The 20,617-nt window shown below is 42.2% G+C and overlaps 1 protein-coding gene and 1 long non-coding RNA gene across 4 annotated transcripts in view; one reads left to right on the forward strand and one right to left on the reverse strand.

Moving 5' to 3' along the window:
• LOC120241742 overlaps positions 1-20,617 on the reverse strand; it is a 114,214-nt gene that overhangs the window by 37,880 nt on the left and 55,717 nt on the right. Inside the window, exons 3-5 of one of the 2 annotated variants that reach the window (XR_005530938.1) lie at positions 11,896-12,052; positions 10,742-10,929; positions 7,954-8,085 (exon numbers count right to left, since the gene is read on the reverse strand). This is a non-coding gene — a long non-coding RNA (uncharacterized LOC120241742). The remainder of the gene's footprint in view (positions 1-7,953; positions 8,086-10,741; positions 10,930-11,895; positions 12,053-20,617) is intronic. The other variant, XR_005530939.1, reaches the window with a different exon arrangement.
• FAM205C (family with sequence similarity 205 member C) lies at positions 8,111-17,523 on the forward strand. Of its 2 annotated transcripts, none has more exons than XM_039247066.1 (5): positions 8,111-8,262; positions 8,754-8,799; positions 9,373-9,433; positions 10,455-10,942; positions 16,977-17,523. In XM_039247066.1, exons 1-5 carry the CDS (start codon positions 8,119-8,121, stop codon positions 17,420-17,422), a joined length of 1,185 nt encoding a protein of 394 aa, XP_039102997.1. In that variant the 5' UTR covers positions 8,111-8,118; the 3' UTR covers positions 17,423-17,523. The 2 variants fall into 2 exon arrangements, with proteins under 2 accessions (XP_039102997.1, XP_039102998.1); XM_039247067.1 differs by having other exon boundaries at positions 10,455-10,561.

Below are 20,617 nucleotides of genomic sequence, written 5' to 3' on the forward strand. Positions count from 1 at the left end.
GAGAGAGAAGAGGGGCTCAGCTGAAGCTGAGCTCTTCCTCACCTGGGGCTCAAATTCACAAACTTTGAGATCATGACCTGAGCCAAAATCAAGAGTTGGAGGCCCAACCAACTGAGCCACCCAGGTGCCCCATGTCAAATTTGTATATACTAATTTATTATCCTTTTAATATCTGTAGAATTTGTGGTAAGTCATTTCTCCCATTCCTGATATTGGTAATTTGTGTCTTCTCTGTTTTTCTCATATTTTTCTATTCTCAGAATATGAAGAACTCTGAACTGTGGTCTTTGTCTTGGCACAAACTACACTAAAGTTTCTTAACCAGTTTCCTTGGGTTCCCTAGAGTGTGCATAAATGAAGTCTGTGACTGCCTGAAATTGAACCAAATTTTAAGTGTGAGGAGAGGGACATAATTTCATCAGATATTCATGAAGGTCTCTAACAATATAAGAACTGGTGCTCTGGCATAAACAGACACACAGATCAATGAAACAGAATAGAAAGAGCCCAGAAATAAACTCAGGCATATATAGTCAGTGTAGACCTTTAACGGTAGAAATCTTACAATAAAACACAGGGGATAAGCTCCTTGACCTCAGTCTTTGTAATGATTTTTTTTTTTTTGGTTTGACATCAAAAGCAAGGCAACACAAGCAAAAGTAAATAACTGTGACTAAATCAAACTGAAAGTCTTCTGCACAGCAAAGGAAACCATCAACAAAATGAAAAGGCAACTATAGAATGGGAGAAAATAGTTGCAAATCATGTATCGGGTAAGGGATTAATATACAAAATCTATAAAGAACTCATACAACTCAGTAGCAAAAACAATCTGATTTAAAAATGAGCAAAATGGGGCACCTGGGTGGCTTAGTCGGTTAAGAGTCCGACTTTCGCTTAGGTCATGATCTCGCGGTTCGTGGGTTCGAGCCCCGCGTCGGGCTCTGTGCTGACTGCCGGCTCAGAGCCTGGAGCCTGTTTCAATCTGTGACACCCTCTCTCTCTGACCCTCCCCTGCTCATGCTGTCTCTGTCTCTCTCTCCTAGAAATAAATAAAACATTAAAAAAAAATGAGCAAAGAAACTGAATAGACATTTATCAAAAAAAAAAACCCATAAAATTGGTGAATAGGTGCATGAAACCATGTTGAATGTTACTAATCGTCAGGGAAATGCAAATCAAAACCACAATGAAACATCATCAGAAATGTGTTAGAGGGACTGTCATAAAAAAGACAAGAGATAGCAAATGCTAGTGAGAAAAGAGAACTGTTGTGTACTGCTGGTGGGAATGGAAATTGGTGCAACTACTTTGGAAAATAGTATGGAGGTTCTTCAAAAAATTACATATAGAACTACCATATAATCCAGCAGTCCCACTTCTGGGTATATATCTGAAGGAAACAAAATCACTATCTGCACCCCCATATTCACTGCAGCATTATTTACAGTATCCAAGACACGGAAACACCTAAGTTCTCATCAATAGATGAATGGATAAAGAAGACGTGAGATAGATAGATAGATAGATAGATAGATATGGAATATTATTGAGGCATTAAAAAGAAGGAAACCTTGCCTTTTGCAACAACATGGATGAATATTGAAGGCATTATGCTAAGCAAAAATAAATAGTGAAAGACAAATATTGTATATCTCACTTATATGTGTAATCTAAAAAAATCTTGAACTTGAGAAGTTTGGTGGTTGTCAGTCAGTGGCTGGTGGTGGAGGACAGAGGAAAAGAAGGAAGGTGGTTAAAAGGTACAAACTTCCAGTCATAAGACTAATAAGTTCTGGGGATCTAATACATAGCATGGTGACAGTAGTTAACAATACTATATTGTGTATTTGAGAGCTTCTGAGAGAGTAGATTTAATTTCAAAGTTCTCATCACAAGAAAAAAAACTGTAACTATGTGAGGAGATGGATGTTAAACTTACTGTGGTAATCATTTCTCAATATACACATAAATCATTATGTCATACACCTGAAACTGATACAATGTTATATGTCAATTATATCTCAGGACAACTGGGTAGGGGTACTGTTGCTGGTATCCCCCAAATATATACCCAAATCTTAGTGTTTTATTGCTTGAGGATTATTTTTTATATTAATACATAGATTTCTATTTTTTAAAAAAATTCTTAATAGTTTTTATTTATTTTTGAAACAGAGACAGAGCATGAGCAGGGGAGGGACAGAGAGAGAGGGAGACACAGAATCTGAAACGGGCTCCCGGCTCTGAGCTGCCTGTACAGAACCCGATGTGGAGCTTGAACCCACGAACCGCGAGATCATGACCTGAGCCGAAGTCGGACGCTTAACCGACTGAGCCACCCAGGCGCCCCAATATTAATATATAGATTTCTAGACGCTGACCCTACATATTCTGACTCATTAAGTCTGGGATGAGGCCAGAAAATCTATATTTTTACAGGCTTCCTAGTGATTCTGATGTAAGGCCAGGGTTGAGAGCCATTGGAACAGATGACCTTTTAAAGTTTCTGTCACTGTTTGCTGGACTAGAATTGAGTGGGCAGGTGCTGCCCTCTAGTGTCAATAACTGCTTGTTACACTCACTGCGTACTGTAATCTGCTGCATGAGCACTAGTGGTCTTGCTATCTGACACTTCTTTAGGGCCTCCTGTCCAACTTCCTGCAAATCTTAACTTTGAGGCACTAATAAAAATGCTCATATATAAAAATGTTTCTGTTTAATAGCACAACTATCATTCTCTGTTCCCAGTACCTTGGCACATCTAAGGTGTTCAGCAATATTCTCTGATGAGACACAGCAAAACTCCTTTGTAAGGTTTGTGTGGAGGGACAAACTCACATCAGTGGCGTGTCTGTCAGGATTTTTCTATATGGAGTTGTGATATGAACCATGTTACATATGAATCAATAAATAAAGTTTCCTGAAGGAATTCTACTATTACAATAATTGTGCCACTGTAGCACAATCATGGAAGCAGAGTCTGGCTTTAGCAAGTTTTCTAGAAACAAATGAATATGAATTTATAGTCGTGTAGCCCTCCAGAGTCCATAGAGGATTTTCAGGTACCTCCTCTCCCTTGTTTGCTGTTCACTGTAAACTTGAAGCAGAAAGAGCAAATGTGAAGATCCATGCCCACATCATTGATGTGTTCATTACATGAATGTGCCTTTGTTTGGGAAGACACTGATCCCACTGTCCTAACCACTCAAGCATCCTTCATCAATGTATACCAAATCAGTAAATAAACCTGTACTAAAGGCCTACCCTGAGAAAACACATAAGATTGTCTTTGGCTCTAATTCCTGAGCTCCTGAGACAAAGTGGCAAGAGTGGGTGAATTGCTGCAGAGGAGTTTGCAGCAGGTGGTTTTAATGGCTTAGTGGGATGGCAGTGGCTGTGGGCTATCTGTAAGGTGAATAGTGCACTGGCTGGAGCAGGTGCAAAGTTTGCAGAATTTGATGGGTTTTGCCTTGGGCAAGAGGTTAGGCTACTGGGAGACAGAACTGTTGCAGCAATAAATAGGTGGCAGCAGCTGCAGAAAGCAGGGACTGATTGGGTAGGAGATACAATATTCTGTTTGCCTCCTTTTCATCCCATTGGTGAGGGAGAGTTCTAGGGGTCTGGGGATGGCTGACCTCACAATACTTGACATTGGACCTATGAGACCAACAGCAGCTTTTTCTTTCTTTCTTTCTTTCTTTCTTTTTTTAATTTTATTTATTTATTTTTAAATGTTTTTTATTTATTTCTAGGAGAGAGAGAGAGAGACAGCGTGAGCAGGGGAGGGTCAGAGAGAGAGGGAGTCACAGACTGAAACAGGCTCCAGGCTCTGAGCTGGCAGTCAGCACAGAGCCCGACGCGGGGCTCGAACCCACGAACCGCGAGATCATGACCTAAGAGAAAGTCTGACGCTTAACCGATTAAGCCACCCAGGCGCCCCTAACAGCAGCTTTTTAATCACATATAATCATAGCCCAGGAAAAGAGGACACCAAACATCATATGGGGCCACATTAAGTCAGGTTAATGAAAGACAGAACTGTTGCAGTAGCATAGAAGGCAGCCACAGCTGCAGGGAGCAGGAGCAGGTTGGGTAGAAATTATAAAAATAAAAGATTCAAGCTATATTGTAGATATCTCAACCTGCTACTGCAAAGCTTATGCAGGGGTGCCTGGGTGGCTCAGTTGGTTAAGTATCTGACTTCAGCTCAGGTCATGATCTCATGGCCTGTGAGTTCAAGCCCCACGTTAGGCTCTGTGCTGACAGCTCAGAGCCTGGAGCCTGCTTCATATCCTGCCTCCCTCTCTCTCTGCCCCTACCCTGCTCGTTCTCTCTCTCTCTCTCTCTCCCTCTCTCAAAAATAAACATTTAAAAAAATTTTAAAGCCTATGCAAGCTACTTTTTAACTAATTTTTGTTCACTTGTTATTCAGTGTTCTGTGGTTGAAAAAGTCTTCTCATTTTTGTGTTATGGAACTTGCAAGTTCAGGAGAGATATTAAAATGGCTCAAATTTATCCCATCATCAGGGTGGGACTATTCTTAAATTATCTTAAATGTAAGGATGTACTTTGTTTTTATTTTGTTCTATACTAAAAAGACACTTAAGACAAACATTCACTATTCTATATTTCTGTGAAATCATTTTTGGAATATTCTTCCCTTATATAAGCTAATAAAAATCCCTCATACTAATGATTGGTACAGGGTTGGTTTTTTGTTTTTTGTTTTTTTTTGTTTTGTTTTTGCCTTTTGTATCTTAAACTGTGGTGTTTATACTTAACATTTATTTTTTTTAACTTTTTAAGTATATAGTTCAGTGTCATTAAGTACATTTATAATGTGGTGCTGTCATCACCACTATCCATTTTCAGAACTTTTTCATCATCCTAAAGAAACACTCTGTACCCATTAGATAATAACTCCTTTTTTTAAAGTGTTTTATTCATTTCTGAGAGAGAGAGAGAGACAATGCGAGCAGGGGAGGGTCAGAGAGAGAGGGAGACACAGAATCGGAAGCAGGTTCCAGGCTCTGACCTAGCTGTCAGCACAGAGCCCGACACAGGGCTCGAATCCACAAACCGTGAGATCATGACCTGAGCCAAAGTCGGACACTTAACTGACTGAGCTACCCAGGTGCCCCTAGATAATAACTCCTTAATTTCCACTTCCCCAACTTCTAGTAAGATTGATTTTTTTTATGCATGTGAAGTAGTCTTGTCTTTGTAACTAGGTTTTTAAGTGTCTTGAGAGCAGGCAGATAACACAACTTAAATGTCTTTGTGCCTTTGAGACTGCCCAGCTTAGGGATGAACACAGATTGAGTGCTCATTACACCTGTTTGGTGGTGGACAGGATGCTGGAGGAAGAACCAAATAGCACTTGCAGAGATCTTGAGACTAACAATTTTGTGGGTGTAGGACCACTCTCATCAAGGTAAAAAATTCAGGAAATTCAGAAAGTCATAGAATGTTGGAGGCATCTTACAATGTTGACAGATGCCATAAAGTTAACATTAATATGTGAATCAGTGGACACAGGAGTGGTGGGTACTGAGGTTGAATAGGAAAAAGCTTGCCCTGCCTAAAGGTATTTAAATTCAGATTTTATAAAACATTTAGCCAAACATTCCAACAATGTTGGATTCAAGCAAAGAACCTACAAGTTTGTAGCCTTTAATCAAAAGTTTTATTTCTTATTTCCATCCATGTTGCTACACATGGCCAGATTTCATTGTTTCTCATTGCCATGTAGTATTCCATGGTATAGATAAACCACATCTTCTTGATCCATTCATCTGTTGATGGACACTTAGGCTCTTTCCACGTTTTAGCTATTGTGGAGAGTGCTGCTATGAACATTGGGGTACACGTGCTCCTATGCCTCAGCATTTCTGTATCCCTTGGGTAAATTCCTAGCAGTGCTATTGCTGGGTCATAAGGGAGTTCTATTGTTAGTTTCCTGAGGAACCTCCACACTGTTTTCCAGAGGGGCTGTACCAGTTTACATTCCCACCAACAGTGTAGGAGGGTGCCCGTTTCTCCACATCCTCGCCAGCATCTAGAGTTCTCTGATTTGCTCATTTTAGCCACTCTGACTGGCGTGAGGTGAAATAAGTCAGGCAGAGAAGGACAAATATCATATGTTTGCACGTATAGGAGGATTAGGAGGAACTTGACGGAGGAACAAGGGGGAGAAGAAGGGCGGAAATGGTGGGGGAAAGGGAGAGAGGCAAACCATGAGAGACTCTTGAATGCTGACAAAAACTGAGGACTGATGGAAGTGGTGGGGAGGGGGGGATGGGCATGGAGGAGGGCACTTTGGGGATGAGCACTGAGTGTTATGTAGAAACTAATTTGACAATAAACTATTTGTAAAAAAAAAAATAAATAAATAAAAGTTTTACCAATGACCCATCTCCATGAATAGGCAGGATGCTATAAGATCTGTAGAGGCTGTTCTAGAAAATCAAGCACCAGAAGTGCGCCCCAATTATGTGCCTCTTGGAAGGCAGTATTTACAGTCTTTTCCCACCCATCCAAAGCTTAACCATAGACTGGGAGGAATCCTTCTTTTAACTCTCAGAAAGATATTTTTTTTCTTTTAATGTTTATTTACTTATTTTTTACAGATAGTTTATTGTCAAGTTGGTTTCCATATACACCTGGGTGTTATATCAGAAAGGTATTTTAATAGACAGAAGCTAGGGGCGCCTGGGTGGCTCAATTGATTGAGCATTGGAATCTTGATTTTGGCTTGGGTCATAATTCCAGTGTTGTGGGACTGAGCCCTTGGGCTCTGTGCTGAGCATGGAGCCTGCTTAAGATTCTCTGTTTGTCTCTCTCCCTCCCTCTCTCCCCATCCCTCACTCTACCCTCTTCCCCCTCTTGTACACACTGTCTCTCTAAAGTAAGTTAAAAAAAAAATACAACAGCTATATCCTTTCCTTGACACATCAGACATGATCCTCTTCTTGAACCTCTTAATACTATCAATTGCCTATAATATCAAAATCCTCACTTCCTAACACTTAACAAGATAATGGATGTCCTATCCTCTTTTTTTTTAAATAGTTTATTGTCAAGTTGGTTTCCATATAACATCCAGTGCTCATCCCCACAAGTGCCCTTCTCAATGCCCATCACCCCCTTTCCCCTCTCCCCCATAATCATCAGTCCTCCATTTGTTCTCAACATTCAAGAGTCTCTCATGGTTTGCCTCCTTCCCTCTCCCCCACTATTTCCCCCCTTCTTCTCCCCCATAGTCCTCCGTTAAGTTCCTCCTAATCCTCCTATACATGCAAACACATGGTATTTGTCCTTCTCTGCCTGACTTATTTTGCTCAGCATAACACCCTCTAGTTCCATCCATGTTGCGAAAAATGGCCAGATTTCATTCTTTCTCATTGCCATGTATTATGTGTATTTTTTATTTATCTTCCCAGTACAGGTGATGTAGTTTATGGAGTTATTCTGACCTAACCACGATCTCTCTTATAGTATAGGGCATGCAGTATACATAAAGATTCACTTATCTAAGGATAGATGCCATATTGTTGTCTCTTTTTTAAAGTTTATTTATTTATTTTGAGAGAGAGAGAGAGAGAGCACACACACACATGCACACGAGTGGAAGAGGGGCAGAAAGAGAGAATCTTAAGCAGGTTCCAGGCTTGACAGCACAGAATCTGACATGGAGCTCGAACTCACCAATGAGGTCATGACCTGAGCCAAAATCAAGGATGCTTAACTGACTGAGTCACCCAGGCACCCCACCAGATTGTTGTCTTAAGGAGAGAAGTAGCCATTGGGTTAGAAGGAATAGAGCATCAAAATATATACTGTCCATGACGCTGGCACCTCTAGGCCCAGGTTCTGCAACTCCTTCAGAGACAACCAGACACCCTCATCTGAACAGTGAATCACATGAGCTTCTCCTAGACATATAAATACCTGTGATGCTCTGCATGCCTTTTGAAATAGGAGAGCTTTGTGATGTAGTCTGGTGATCTGGTTCCATCTTCTGTGAGGCAGAGATGACAAGGTCTAGAATTTGGGGGCATTAGGTGCCAAGTCCTTGAAAGCCTAGGAAGAGAGATGGCTAGTGAGGTTTAGATTATGTTGAGCCCTACCTTTCTTCTGTGGGATGGTGGATATCCCTTATATACTTATGGCTCCATTATTATTATTGCATTAATTATTTGGCAAGTGAAAAAGAGCCACCAAGTATTAAGGTTGGGACATAACAGGAGCTGTTGCCGGGTAGGGAAACACAACGACCATGAGTGAATCGATTAAGCCTCAAAAAAGATTTTATCTCCTTGCTTTCTCCTGTGACCCTTACCCCTACTTTTTTACAGGGTTTCCTCAATGGATCCCAGAACAGCTCCAAGTTTGGGTGATTCTTCTGGTTGGGATACATTGAGGGCCTGGATGGCTAAAATCCTTTGGCTACTGGACTTCTTATTCTTTAATCTCTTCCTCTTTTCTCCTGTTTCATTCCAACCTCCCCCAAGAGAACTTGTTCAGAGAATGGGGGTGGAGGTATGGAATATGGAAGAGCCTCAAAATAAATTAGAAATAAGAGAAGGGAAATGATGGAGTGAAAAAGACAGAGTAGGGAAAAGAATGGTAGGAGAGTGTATAAAATTGGAATACAAAAAACGTTTGGGAAATATTTACAGGTTTTGTTCCATTTTAGACACAAAGAATAAAGGTGCCCAGCTTAATACTCTAACTTTTTTGTTTTCAAGCGTCACCGGAGAGTCAAACAAAGAGCTAAAGATAGAACATCAAGAGGTAAAGTCCTAGTTTTCCCTGTGACTACCCTCACTACAGACAAGATTCCCCTGATTCGTGTCCCCTGGTGCCAGGAGCCAGGTGCTCTAACCACTGAAGGCTCTAATCGCCTCAGTTGACAAATTCTCCCAGATTTTCTTGAATGCGAAATCAGAACCTGGGAATGTTTCCAAATTCTCCACCTTATCCCAGCTCCTGGGAATGAAGAATGAGGAAGTAGGACAGAAGCCCTTACTATTTTTTTTTATCCTGTGGAAATCACTTCATCTCTTAGTCAATGTCATTTACTAGTTTTATGACTATGGAAATCACTTCATCTCTCAGTCTGTGATACATGAAATGGGTCCTGTCTCACTCACAGTGTGGTTTTGATGATCAAATGAGATTAGGTCTAGGAAACCATGATGCAACTGGTTAAATTATACACAGACATGCCTTAGAGCATTGACTATTGGGGTTTTGAGTATCCGTTTACTCAAAGGCCTTCAGCTTCCTATAGGATGTCCCTTCAACTTCCTATAGGACATTGCTGTATCCTCTTATTCCTTCTAATACTGTCTCCTGGTTTCTCAGCTAGGAGACTCTCCCGGAAAGAAGCTGAAAAGCCATGGGAGCTGCTCTCTGTCATGAAAAGGTGACCACTTGCTCTTTGCAGTCTCCAAACCCCCAGCCTGGCCTGTGATGATTTCTATGCTTGGCCTGGAGCAGGGATGAGGAGAAGGATAATGGCTGGGTGGGAGTCAGACACAAGTGGATGCTGAACACAGTTGAGAGGGTTGCCAGGGCAGAGGAGGGATCAGGTATCTCAGGAGAGAGGAATCTCCCAGTTCTGCTATGGGTTCAGTTCACAGCGGTCCTGGAATTCAGGATTCACTAGTATGTAATTCACTAAAGACTCTACATGAGTTTCCACTCAGCCATAAGACAAGTTATCCAGTCAAGAGAATAGACAAATGTATGCATAAATAGATGCACACTGTCATATTCCCTTTACAGTTACAGTCATTCAAGGGCAGACCTGTGGAACCTGTTGAAATTACCTCCATGGTCTTGTCTTCAGGGAGGCCAGTTCTTGGGACAGCCCTTAGGAAAGAGCCTGTCATCTTATCCTCTTCTTAAAGTCTCTAGAGAATGGGATTGGCTCTCAAGAGATGCTATGTACAGGAGCTGGGACACCCCATAGTCCCTGAATGCATAGTTCCCACAAAGACCTCATTTTCCACAGCTTAGAAATACTGAATAGTGGCCTTCTTAACCCCAAAGGAGACTGATTCCAGGATATACCTGGTCATGTTCCCAGTGATGCCCCATCAGCTAACCATTGGCTTCCCCTCCACCCCCCACCTGTGTCCCTTCTTCTGGTTCAGCTTCTCAACACAGGTCAACAGAGAACTCATCCCACCTCCCAGTCTGTCATGGCCCTGTATTCCCACAGGCTGTCTGAGACCTTGTCCAACAAGGTCCAGACCCTCAGCCCAGCCCAACATAACTTATCAATGGCATTTTCCTTGGAGGAAGAGGAGATGGGTAAACACCCTGGGGGCACAGGCCCCAAGGTTTCAGGACTGGGGGAGGGCAGGCCCAATCTCCAGGCCATACACATTCAAAGAGGCAGGTGTCACTCCATCAGTAATGGTTGCTTCTTCCCTTCCTAGCCAGGGCTGGCTTCCTAAGGAGGGAAGTGTGCGGCGGCTCCTGTGTGCAGATTCTTCCTGCCCCATCTGCAATGCTGTGGCTCTGGAGATTCAGCAGTTGTTGGCGGGTGAGAACACCCTGATCTCTCCCCCTTCATCGGGGCCATCTCAAGCCTCCTCTTGCCTAGAGATTTTGTCTATGTCTAGTCCCTCTTTGGAGCAGAGTCAAGGTTCCCTGCACTCCAAAGATCTTTCACTTCCATCTGTAACGCCCACAATGTCACAGTTAACGGACCAGAAATGCTTACCACAGTCAGCTGCCCAGTCAGTCAGTGTCAGCATCCCAGATCACCAGGTTGAACGCCTCCAGCGAAAGAAGGGATTTCAAGTGCCAGATGTTCCCTGGCATGCAGGAGTTCTGTCTTCTTCAAGCCTTGAGGAGCCTAGGGCTCCTGTGATTCAGCAGGACAAGAGGAAGAGCCGCTCCGAAGGTGTACTAAAGAAACAAGGTCAGCTGCCCTTGAATATCTGATTCTCTCTTTTCCTGAATCCAGAGCTCATGAACCTAAAACACCCCATTGCCTTACATGTTCCTATTTCCCAAAAGCTCTGAGACATGTTTCTAAATGCATGTTTATAAAGACATGTAAGATCCTTAGAAGAATTCCTGTGGCAGCTTATAACACAGCCCCAAGTATTTCCCAAACCGGGGGGGCAGGGGAGGCACATTTATTTCATCGTAAATGCTACCTCTAAGGCCTCTAATTGAAAATATGGGCTATCTTCTTGAGCTGGGTTCATGAAAGTTGAGCCAGTCTACCCAAACTTTCTGGGTTATTGATGGATCCACTGTGAATCCAGAGCAAATATCACTGCAAGCAAATCCCAAACTCCATTGCTCTGGCTCTACCACATTTCAGTCTCTAAGTGGTCTCTGCCCATTGCCTTGAGGACCTGCTGAGGCCTCGATGTGCTATCTGCAGCAAAAACATAGCTTCCTTGCTATGGTTCCTCTTTTCTGCACATTGAGTCCCTGGTCTGCCTGTAAAGATTTCTTCACAAAAGGGGGTCCCCAGTCCCTTTTTTAAAAATACTTTCTTCTTAATCTCTGTACTGACTAAACTTTCTTCCATTTAAGTTAGCCCCACCTTCTTCCCACATTCCCCAATTTGAGCCTCTCTATCTGACTATCAACAAACTTCTATCAATATCCCATTTCCTCTCCTGGCCAAGGGTGAAGCCTTAGAGTGGCACCAGCTGCAAAGGCAGCCCCAGCTTCAGTGGCGGTCGCCAGCTTTTGCCCAGGAATCTCTGTAGATGCAAAGAACCATACAACATAAGCCATGAGACATGCTTCTTTCTGCCTGTGCCTAGGGGCCTACCAGTTAGGAGAAGCCCATTTCAGTCTTCAAGAGGGAAATGGTATTTCCCTAGAACATGCCCAGAGCTGCTAGAGTTCTACCTTGAGAAGTGGTTGATTTAGTAGGTTGATTCACCGTTGCTGGGGCCTGCCCCAGAAGATCCAGAAGTTCATCCAGCTGCTCCTGTCCCCTGCTGACCAGCAACCCCTGCTCCAGAGCAGCACACTGACCAGTGTGAGTGTCCCCTAGCTTGCAGACCTAGAGGCCAGTGGGGACAGTGACCTGTTATGATCCATTGTGGCAGCAGGGACAGTCTACAGTTGCTTGGCCAAGCTAAGGCAATCTTGCAGAGCTACATTTACTATAAGTGTGGGAAGAACTGCTAGGGCATTGTTCCTGTCCATATTTGCAGCTGTTGGAATGCAAATCATTGGGTCTGCCGCATTCCAAGGGTCCTGGCAGCAACTTGATTCCCTTGTGCCCCCAGAAAGCAAGTCCCTAGACATGGGGGTAGCAATCAGCCTCTACATGGATCAGGAAGAGACATCCTTAATACTGATAGGCCTTGACCAGCAGCAACAAGCCTCACCTGATGCTGTCACTGATCATCCTGATCAGCACCCCCCTGGGTATCTTCCCAAGGAGCCGCTAAGAAACTGGAGACAAGTTTTGGCCTTCCTGTCAGGGCTTCCAGCTCTTTATTATGTGGGTTTCTTCAGGGCCATGCCCCTGGCAATCACTAGCCAATTTGCAGTCACAGAGATGTGCCTGGGCCTGTTGAGGGCCCAGTAGAACCTGTGGTTCACTATCACCTAAACAGAAATGTATAACTCCTGGATCAGGCTTTCCAGATGCCAATGAGACTTGTGCAGACAGCTTGTAGGCATTTGAGACTGAAGTATAGGTGAATTGAGATAGTGCCTTTAGAGAGCCGGACATCCTGCTGGCCCCTGTTCATTCAAGATACCCATCTTGGTGAAACTAAATTTTTAACTGAAAAAGAAATTTCCTGGAGATATATTTGGGAAGTCTTACAAAGACAAAGGAGTCCAGGGAAAAAGTTGTGGCTGTCCCAAGGAATATCTGTGCCTAGGAGTCCTTTAGGAGTCTAAACCACTGAGGAGGGGTGCCTGAGTGGCTCAGTCAGTTAAGTGTCCAACTTTGGCTCAGGTCATGATCTCACAGTTTGTGAGTTCAAGCCCTGTGTTGGGCTCTGTGCTGACAGCTCAGAGCCTGGAGCCTACTTCAGATTCTGTGTCTCCCTCTCTCTCTCTGCCCCTTCCCACTTGTACTCTCTCTCTCAAAAATAAATAAAACATTTTTAAAAATTCAAACAATGAAGGAAAAACACTGCTCTAGGATCTCCTCATCCCACCAGGTATTCCATGTGCTCCAGAATGGTCCACCTTAAAGAAGAGCTTGCAGTTAAACTAAGGAAGTGTAAGGGAACCAAAAGCATGCTAGTTCTTATGGTTATGCCCACTGGGCCTCCAAGATCTTACAACCCAGTGGGGACATGACAGGGGTCCAGGTGCTTTGTGTTCCCCTGGAGGCCAGTGTGAACAACCTTGGCCTGGAGGAACCCTGGAAGACTTTGCCCCTGCAAGGGTGAGGACAACTCCCTGCCAAGCAGAGAAAACAGAGGACCCAGGAAAACTTAAAGCACCAGAGAATCACAAACAAGGGAGTGCAGCATTGAGGCTGTCCCAAAGTGAATAAAACATTTACTCTGCTGAGGTTCAGGGGTTAGGGGGACTCTTATAAATAGACTCCTCAGACCTCCGGACTTCCCAAATATATCTCCATGATCTTTACTTTTTTTAATTTATTTTTAACATTTATTCACTTTTGACACAGAGAGCAAGGAGGGGAGGGGTAGAGAGACAGGGAGATACAGAATCCCAAGCAGGATCCAGGCTCTTAGCTGTCAGCACAGAGTCTCTCTCAGAGCCTGATGCAGGGCCCCGGCCCACAAACCGTGAGATCATGACCTGAGCCTAAGCTGGATGCTCAACTGACTGAGCCACCCAGGTGCCCCTCTCCAGGATATTTCTTAAGTAAAATTTTAATTAGATCAGGATGGTTCCCTTGAGTGAGTTGGAACTAGCAAGGATCTGTCTGGGTCTGCAGAGCCACCATTTCCATCCTCTCAGCTGATTGATTCCTGTCAGCACCTTCACCAGTTTCTTCCTCACTGTTAGTTCCTAGAGCATCCCATAAGATACCTTGGGTCAAAAGGCCATATGAGAATGGTCTGTACAGCTGTTAAAGCAAATTGAATGACCTCACCCAAACAAAGATTCCTCAGAATGCCAAAACTGGAGTGACCAGAGTTTAATGGGCCAGACCTTACATGACCAACTTATTGGGAAATTATTTCTGGGCCAAATTTACAAGCCCAGCATTTATTTATTTATTTATTTGTTTGTTTGTTTATTTATTTTTTGGTTTTGGTTTTATTTTTAATTTGGACATCTATTGAAATGATTTTCTTTTTTTTTTTATGAGTACTTTTAATTTTCTTTTTTTTCTTTTTTTTTTTTTTACAAATAGTTTATTGTCAAATTATTTTCCACATAACACTCAGTGCTCATCCCCAAAGTGCCCTCCTGCATGCCCATCCCCCCTCCCCCCCAATCCATCAGTCCTCAGTTTTTGTCAGCATTCAAGAGTCTCTCATGGTTTGCCTCTTTCCTTTTCCCCCATCATTTCCGCCCTTCTTCTCCCCCATGGTCCTTCGTTAAGTTCCTCCTAATCCTCCTATACGTGCAAACATATGATATTTGTCCTTCTCTGCCTGACTTATTTCGCTCAGCATAACACCCTCAAGGTCCATCCATGTTGCTACACATGGCCAGATTTCATTGTTTCTCATTGCCATGTAGTATTCCATGGTATAGATAAACCACATCTTCTTGATCCATTCATCTGTTGATGGACACTTAGGCTCTTTCCATGTTTTAGCTATTGTGGAGAGTGCTGCTATGAACATTGGGGTACATGTGCTCCTATGCCTCAGCATTTCTGTATCCCTTGGGTAAATTCCTAGCAGTGCTATTGCTGGGTCATAAGGGAGTTCTATTGTTAGTTTCCTGAGGAACCTCCACACTGTTTTCCAGAGGGGCTGTACCAGTTTACATTCCCACCAACAGTGTAGGAGGGTGCCCGTTTCTCCACATCCTCGCCAGCATCTAGAGTTCTCTGATTTGCTCATTTTAGCCACTCTGACTGGCGTGAGGTGGTATCTCAGTGTGGTTTTGATTTGTATTTCCCTGATGAGGAGGGATGCTGAGCATCGTTTCATGTGTCTGTTGGCCATCTGGATGTCCTCTTTGGAGAAGTGTCTGTTCATGTCTTCTGCCCATTTCTTCACTGGGTTGTTTGTTTTTCGGGCGTGTAGTTTGGTGAGTTCCTTATAGATTCTGGATATTAACCCTTTATCTGATATGTCATTTGCAACTATCTTTTCCCATTCCGTTGGTTGCCTATTAATTTTCTGGGTTGTTTCCTTGGCTGTGCAGAAGCTTTTAATCTTGATGAGGTCCCAACAGTTTATTTTTGCTCTTGATTCCCTTGCTTTTGGGGATGTGTCAAGTAAGAAGTTGCTGCGGTGGAGGTCAAGGAGGTTGTTTCCTGCTTTCTCCTCTAGGGTGTTGATAGTTTCCTGTCTCACGTTCAGGTCCTTTATCCATTTTGAGTTGATTTTTGTGCATGGTGTGAGAAAATGATCTAGTTTCATTCTTCTGCATGTTGCTGTCCAGTTCTCCCAACACCATCTGTTAAAAAGGCTGTCTTTTTTCCATTGGATATTCTTTCCTGCTTTGTCAAAGATCAGTTGGCTGTATACTTTTGGGTCCACTTCTGAGTTCTCAATTCTGTTCCATTGGTCTATGTGTCTGTTTTTGTGCCAATACCATACTGTCTTGAGGATGACAGCTTTGTAGTAGAGGCTGAAGTCTGGGATGGTGATACCTCCCGTTTTGGTTTTATTTTTCAGTATTACTTTGGCTATTCGGGGTCTTTTGTGGTTCCATACAAATTTTTGGATAGTTTGTTCTAGTTTTGAGAAGTATGCTGGTGCAATTTTGATTGGAATTGCATTGAATGTGTAGAGTGCTTTAGGTAGTAATGACATCTTAACTATATTTATTCTTCCTATCCATGAGCATGGAATGTTTTTCCATTTCTTTGTGTCTTCTTCAATTTCCTTCATAAGTTTTCTATAGTTTTCATCATACAGATCTCTTGTATCCTTGGTTAGGTTTATTCCGAGGTATTTTATGGTTTTTTGTGCAATTGTGAATGGGATCAGTTTCTTGATTTCTCTTTCTGTTGCTTCATTATTGGTGTATAAAAATGCAACCGATTTCTGTACGTTGATTTTGTACCCTGCAACTTGGCTGAATTCTTGGATCAGTTCTAGTAGGCTTCTGGTGGAGTCTGTCGGGTTTTCTATGTAGAGTATCATGTCATCTGCGAAGAGTGAAAGTTTGACTTCCTCTTTGCCAATTCTGATGCCTTTGATTTCCTTTTGTTGTCTGATGGCTGATGCTAGGACTTCCAGCACTATGTTAAACAACAGTGGTGAGAGTGGACATCCCTGTCGTGTTCCTGATCTCAGGGGGAAAGCTCTCAGTTTTTCCCCGTTGAGGATGATGTTAGCTGAAGGCTTCTCATAGATGGCTTTGATGATGTTTAAGTAGGTTCCTTCTATCCCAACTTTCTCGAGAGTCTTTATTAAGAAGGGATGCTGTATTTTGTCAAATGCTTTTTCTGCATCTATTGACAGGATCATATGGTTTTTATCTTTTCTTTTATTGATATGATGGATCACATTGATTGATTTGCGAATGTTGAACCAGCCCTGTAACCCAGGAATGAATCCCACTTGATCTTGGTGGATGATTCTTTTGATATGCTGCTGGATTCGATTTGCAAGGATCTTGTTGAGAATTTTTGCATCCGTATTCATCAAGGATATTGGCCTATAGTTCTCTTTTTTTGCTGGATCTCTGTCTGGCTTGGGAATCAGAGTGATGCTGACAAGCCCAGCATTTAAAGGGACCACGTTTTTGAGATCCAAACTTTGCAGAGCCAAAATTTATAGGGCCACACTTTCTAGGTTCAAAAGCTGCAGGGTCTGATAAAAGCAGCCCATATTCACAAGATCCCATTCTTCTAGAAGCTGCAGAAACTGGCTTCGGAAATAAGATGAAGCTCTTTCCACACTGGATTAATCCCGAGGTGAAAGGTCAAGGGCATAAGGAATCCATTCTCTCTAAGGATGAGATAGTGGCTAAAACCATGACCAAAAAGGTTGAGAAGAGTCCACCCTCCATGAAACACCCTATGAGAGGAGCCAAGTTGGAGAAGAAAACAGAAGAGGAGGGCATAACCTTCTTTGATGCCCCCCAGTCTCTGGACAATGAACTCAAGCAACAATCCCTTCAGTCCAGAGGCTCCTGGGTCCTGGGCCTTCCCCACAACAACTCCAAGCACTGTCCTCAGGTGACTGGTATTACTCAACCAGAACATCCATGCCAGATCTCAGCTCTCACCTCAGCAGAAGGCACTGGTCTATACAAAGAGAATACCCAATCCAGGAAAAAGGAGTTCATAGGTTCCTAATCCTCTACATTCCCATGAAAAAGGCTGTTGTCATCATTTCTGTTAATGTGCAGGTGAAGCAGGACCCTCTCAAAATATACTCTGTACCTCTAAGCAAAGAACCACCTGTTTGTGCCTCATTTTCAAGGTTGTATATGATGTAGAAAGTAGAGAAGGTAGATAGTACTTCCTATATGGCTTAGGAGCTTAAACTCCTATTTCAAAGAGGTCAGCATTACACACAACTCTTTCAGTCCCACCCTAGACTATGGATAGAGGGACTTGAGCAGAAAGGAAGACCCTTTTCTAAGGTGCATTGAAGATGCATCAGGTTTGAATTCTATCATGTCTTGCCATGGCATCTATGGGCCCCAGAGAAACAGTGTGGGCATGATGATAGTGTAAGCAGTAGCCAGGAATCTAGTGCATTTTTGGCCCATAGGCATAATTCACCAATAACTTCTATATATGCCCACAATCTGAAGGGAATGTTTTTAGAGTGTCATAGTGCTCCATCCTTGATAAACACAAAAGCATATAGATACTATGACATGTGCCAGAACCAAATCATGGAATCTCCCTTCCTTGTGACCTGCTGTTATCGATTAAATCTCTAAGGGCTAACCCATCCGGGAGTCTGCTGTAGCCTGTTGCCAGTTTGACTCTCATTGCTTTCAGCTGGATGGGATAAATGCCTGCTAGAATGAAGATCAGTTGATGAGAAGGTTCCCAAAAGGGTTACAATAAAAATGACTTTGACCTGAGTCTTGCAGTCAACAGTTCAAATATTCACCTCCTTACTATGTGCCAGGTACTATGCCAAATACAAGGCCTACCTCCATTGAGCTCATGGAATCATGGAGTAGACAGTCAAATAAAAAGTCACTAAAAGCAGTGTGATAAAACTGGTTAGAGGAAGTAGATGAAAATACCCAGGAGGGAACTTAACCTAATTTGGCAGGAGGAGGGGGTTTATGGAAATTTTCCTAGAAGAGGTGATATGTAGACTGAATTTCAAAGGATAAGAAGAAATTAGCCAGGAAGGAGATGGGAGTCTCTGGGTTTCCCATGCTAAGAGTACAAAATGAGCAGATATATGGTGTCAAACAAATAGGTATGCCGTGTAAGAGAACAGTGACTTGCTGGAGAAGTACCTATAATCAATCAAAGGCACATTAAAATGTTTGAGGGATCAAAATTAGGTTGCCAAGATGGACAATGTATGGCATTCACTCATGCAGTTTTTGATTCCTTCAACTAATATTGAGTACCTACTATATGCCACATACTTTTATAGGCACTAGGTATACAGCAATGAACAAAAGAGGAAAAAACAATCTGTCCTTAATAAGCTTATATTGATAGTACACTAGGAAGGGGGATAAAAGAAACATAATTTAAAAATATAATATGTAGAAGATGACCAAATATATGCAAAAAATCAGGGTAAGAGGTTTGGAGAAGACTTAGGTGGAGTGCAGTTTTTTTTTTTAACTTAATTTTTTTTTATTTTTTTTTTTTTTACAAATAGTTTATTGTCAAATTAGTTTCCACATAACACTCAGTGCTCATCCCCATAAGTGTCCTCCTCACACTTATGGGTTTTAAGTAGGGAGTTCAGGGCAGGTCTCACTAAAAAGTAGTGTGGGCATGGACTAGAGAGAGATGAGAGAATGAATCACTTGAATAACTGAGGAAATTTCATGTCAGAAACATGAACTGTCTGGAGATGGAACATGCTTTAGCTATTCCAAAGAAGGACAGTGAGCCTGAAGCAGAGTAATCAAGGGGGAAAGTAATAGAGGACAAGGTCAGAGCAGTAAAGGGACAAAATAGGGTAAGGCCTAGAAGATCATTGCAAAGATACTAACTTTTTGAGTAAATGGAAGTTGCTGTTAGAAGGTCTGCTTAGATCCAACTAATGTTTTATTTTATTTAATTTTTCAATATAAAATGATTGTATTTCTATTATACACAATGAAATAGAAATTAAAATTTCAAAAATACCATTTTCAATAGCATCAAAGTATGGAAATACTTAAGGATAAATCTGACAAATAATGTGCAAGAACATTGAAAACCAAAAAACATAGCTGAAAGAAATTAAAGAATTAAATAGATGGAGAGATATACCTTGCTCCTAGATTGAAAGACTCAGTGATGTTAAGACTGTAATGTTAAGATGCTGTAATTCTCCCCAAATTGATCTGTAGATTTAATGCAATCTCAAGTATAAATCGGGAGGCTTTCCCTCCCCCCCTATATATACACATGATTTTATTAAGTTTTTCATAGTTGAATTTTTCTACAATTCTAAAGCAATTAAAAATGTTAATAATATTTAAAGCAGGTGTACAAATATTCACAACATTGTATAAGTTAAATATGTTATTTATGTCAGCACCAGTACTTATTATACTTTTAATTATCCAGGTTTAATTGAAGCAAAAAACAAAAAACATATTTTTAAAAAGTATAATTCTTTTGTTGTTGTTGTTGCAAATTTTTTTAGTTTATTTTTTTTACAAATAGTTTATTGTCAACTTGGTTTCCATATAACACCCAGTGCTCATCCCCACAAGTGCCCTCCTCCATGCCCATCTCCACCCACCCCGCCACACCCATCAGTCCTCAGTTTGTTCTCAGTATTCAAGCGTCTTTCATGGTTTGCCTCTCTCCCTCTCCCCCACTATTTTCCCCCTTTTTCTCCCCCTTGGTCCTCCGTTAAGTTCCTCCTAATCCTCCTATACGTGCAAACATATGGTATTTGTACTTCTCTGCCTGACTTATTTCGCTCAGCATAACACCCACAAGGTCCATCCACGTTGCTACACATGGCCAGATTTCACTGTTTCTCATTGCCATGTAGTATTCCATGGTACAGATAAACCACATCTTCTTGATCCATTCTTCTGTTGATGGACACTTAGGCTCTTTCCGTGTTTTGGCTATTGTTGAGAGTACTGCTATGAACATTGGGGTACATGTGCTCCTATGCATCAGCATTTCTGTATCCCTTGGGTAAATTCCTAGCAGTGCTATTGCTGGGTCCTAGGGGAGTTCTATTGTTAGTTTCCTGAGGAACCTCCACACTGTTTTCCAGAGGGGCTGTACCAGTTTACATTCCCACCAACAGTGTAGGAGGGTGCCCGTTTCTCCACATCCTCGCCAGCATCTAGAGTTCTCTGATTTGCTCATTTTAGCCACTCTGACTGG

This window comes from Hyaena hyaena, unplaced genomic scaffold, assembly GCF_003009895.1.
Source record: "Hyaena hyaena isolate Hyena2069 unplaced genomic scaffold, ASM300989v1 scaffold_289, whole genome shotgun sequence".
NCBI lineage: Eukaryota > Metazoa > Chordata > Mammalia > Carnivora > Hyaenidae > Hyaena > Hyaena hyaena.

Excerpts from the sequence above, each read along its gene's own strand:
- FAM205C (XM_039247066.1), top strand. The coding sequence starts at position 8,119 with ATGTTGAGCCCTACCTTTCTTCTGTGGGATGGTGGATATCCCTTATAT. Across the intron at positions 8,800-9,372 it reads TAAAGATAGAACATCAAGAG|CTAGGAGACTCTCCCGGAAA; the intron begins GTAAAGTCCTAG and ends CTGGTTTCTCAG. Across the intron at positions 10,943-16,976 it reads AGGTGTACTAAAGAAACAAG|AAGCTGCAGAAACTGGCTTC; the intron begins GTCAGCTGCCCT and ends CCATTCTTCTAG.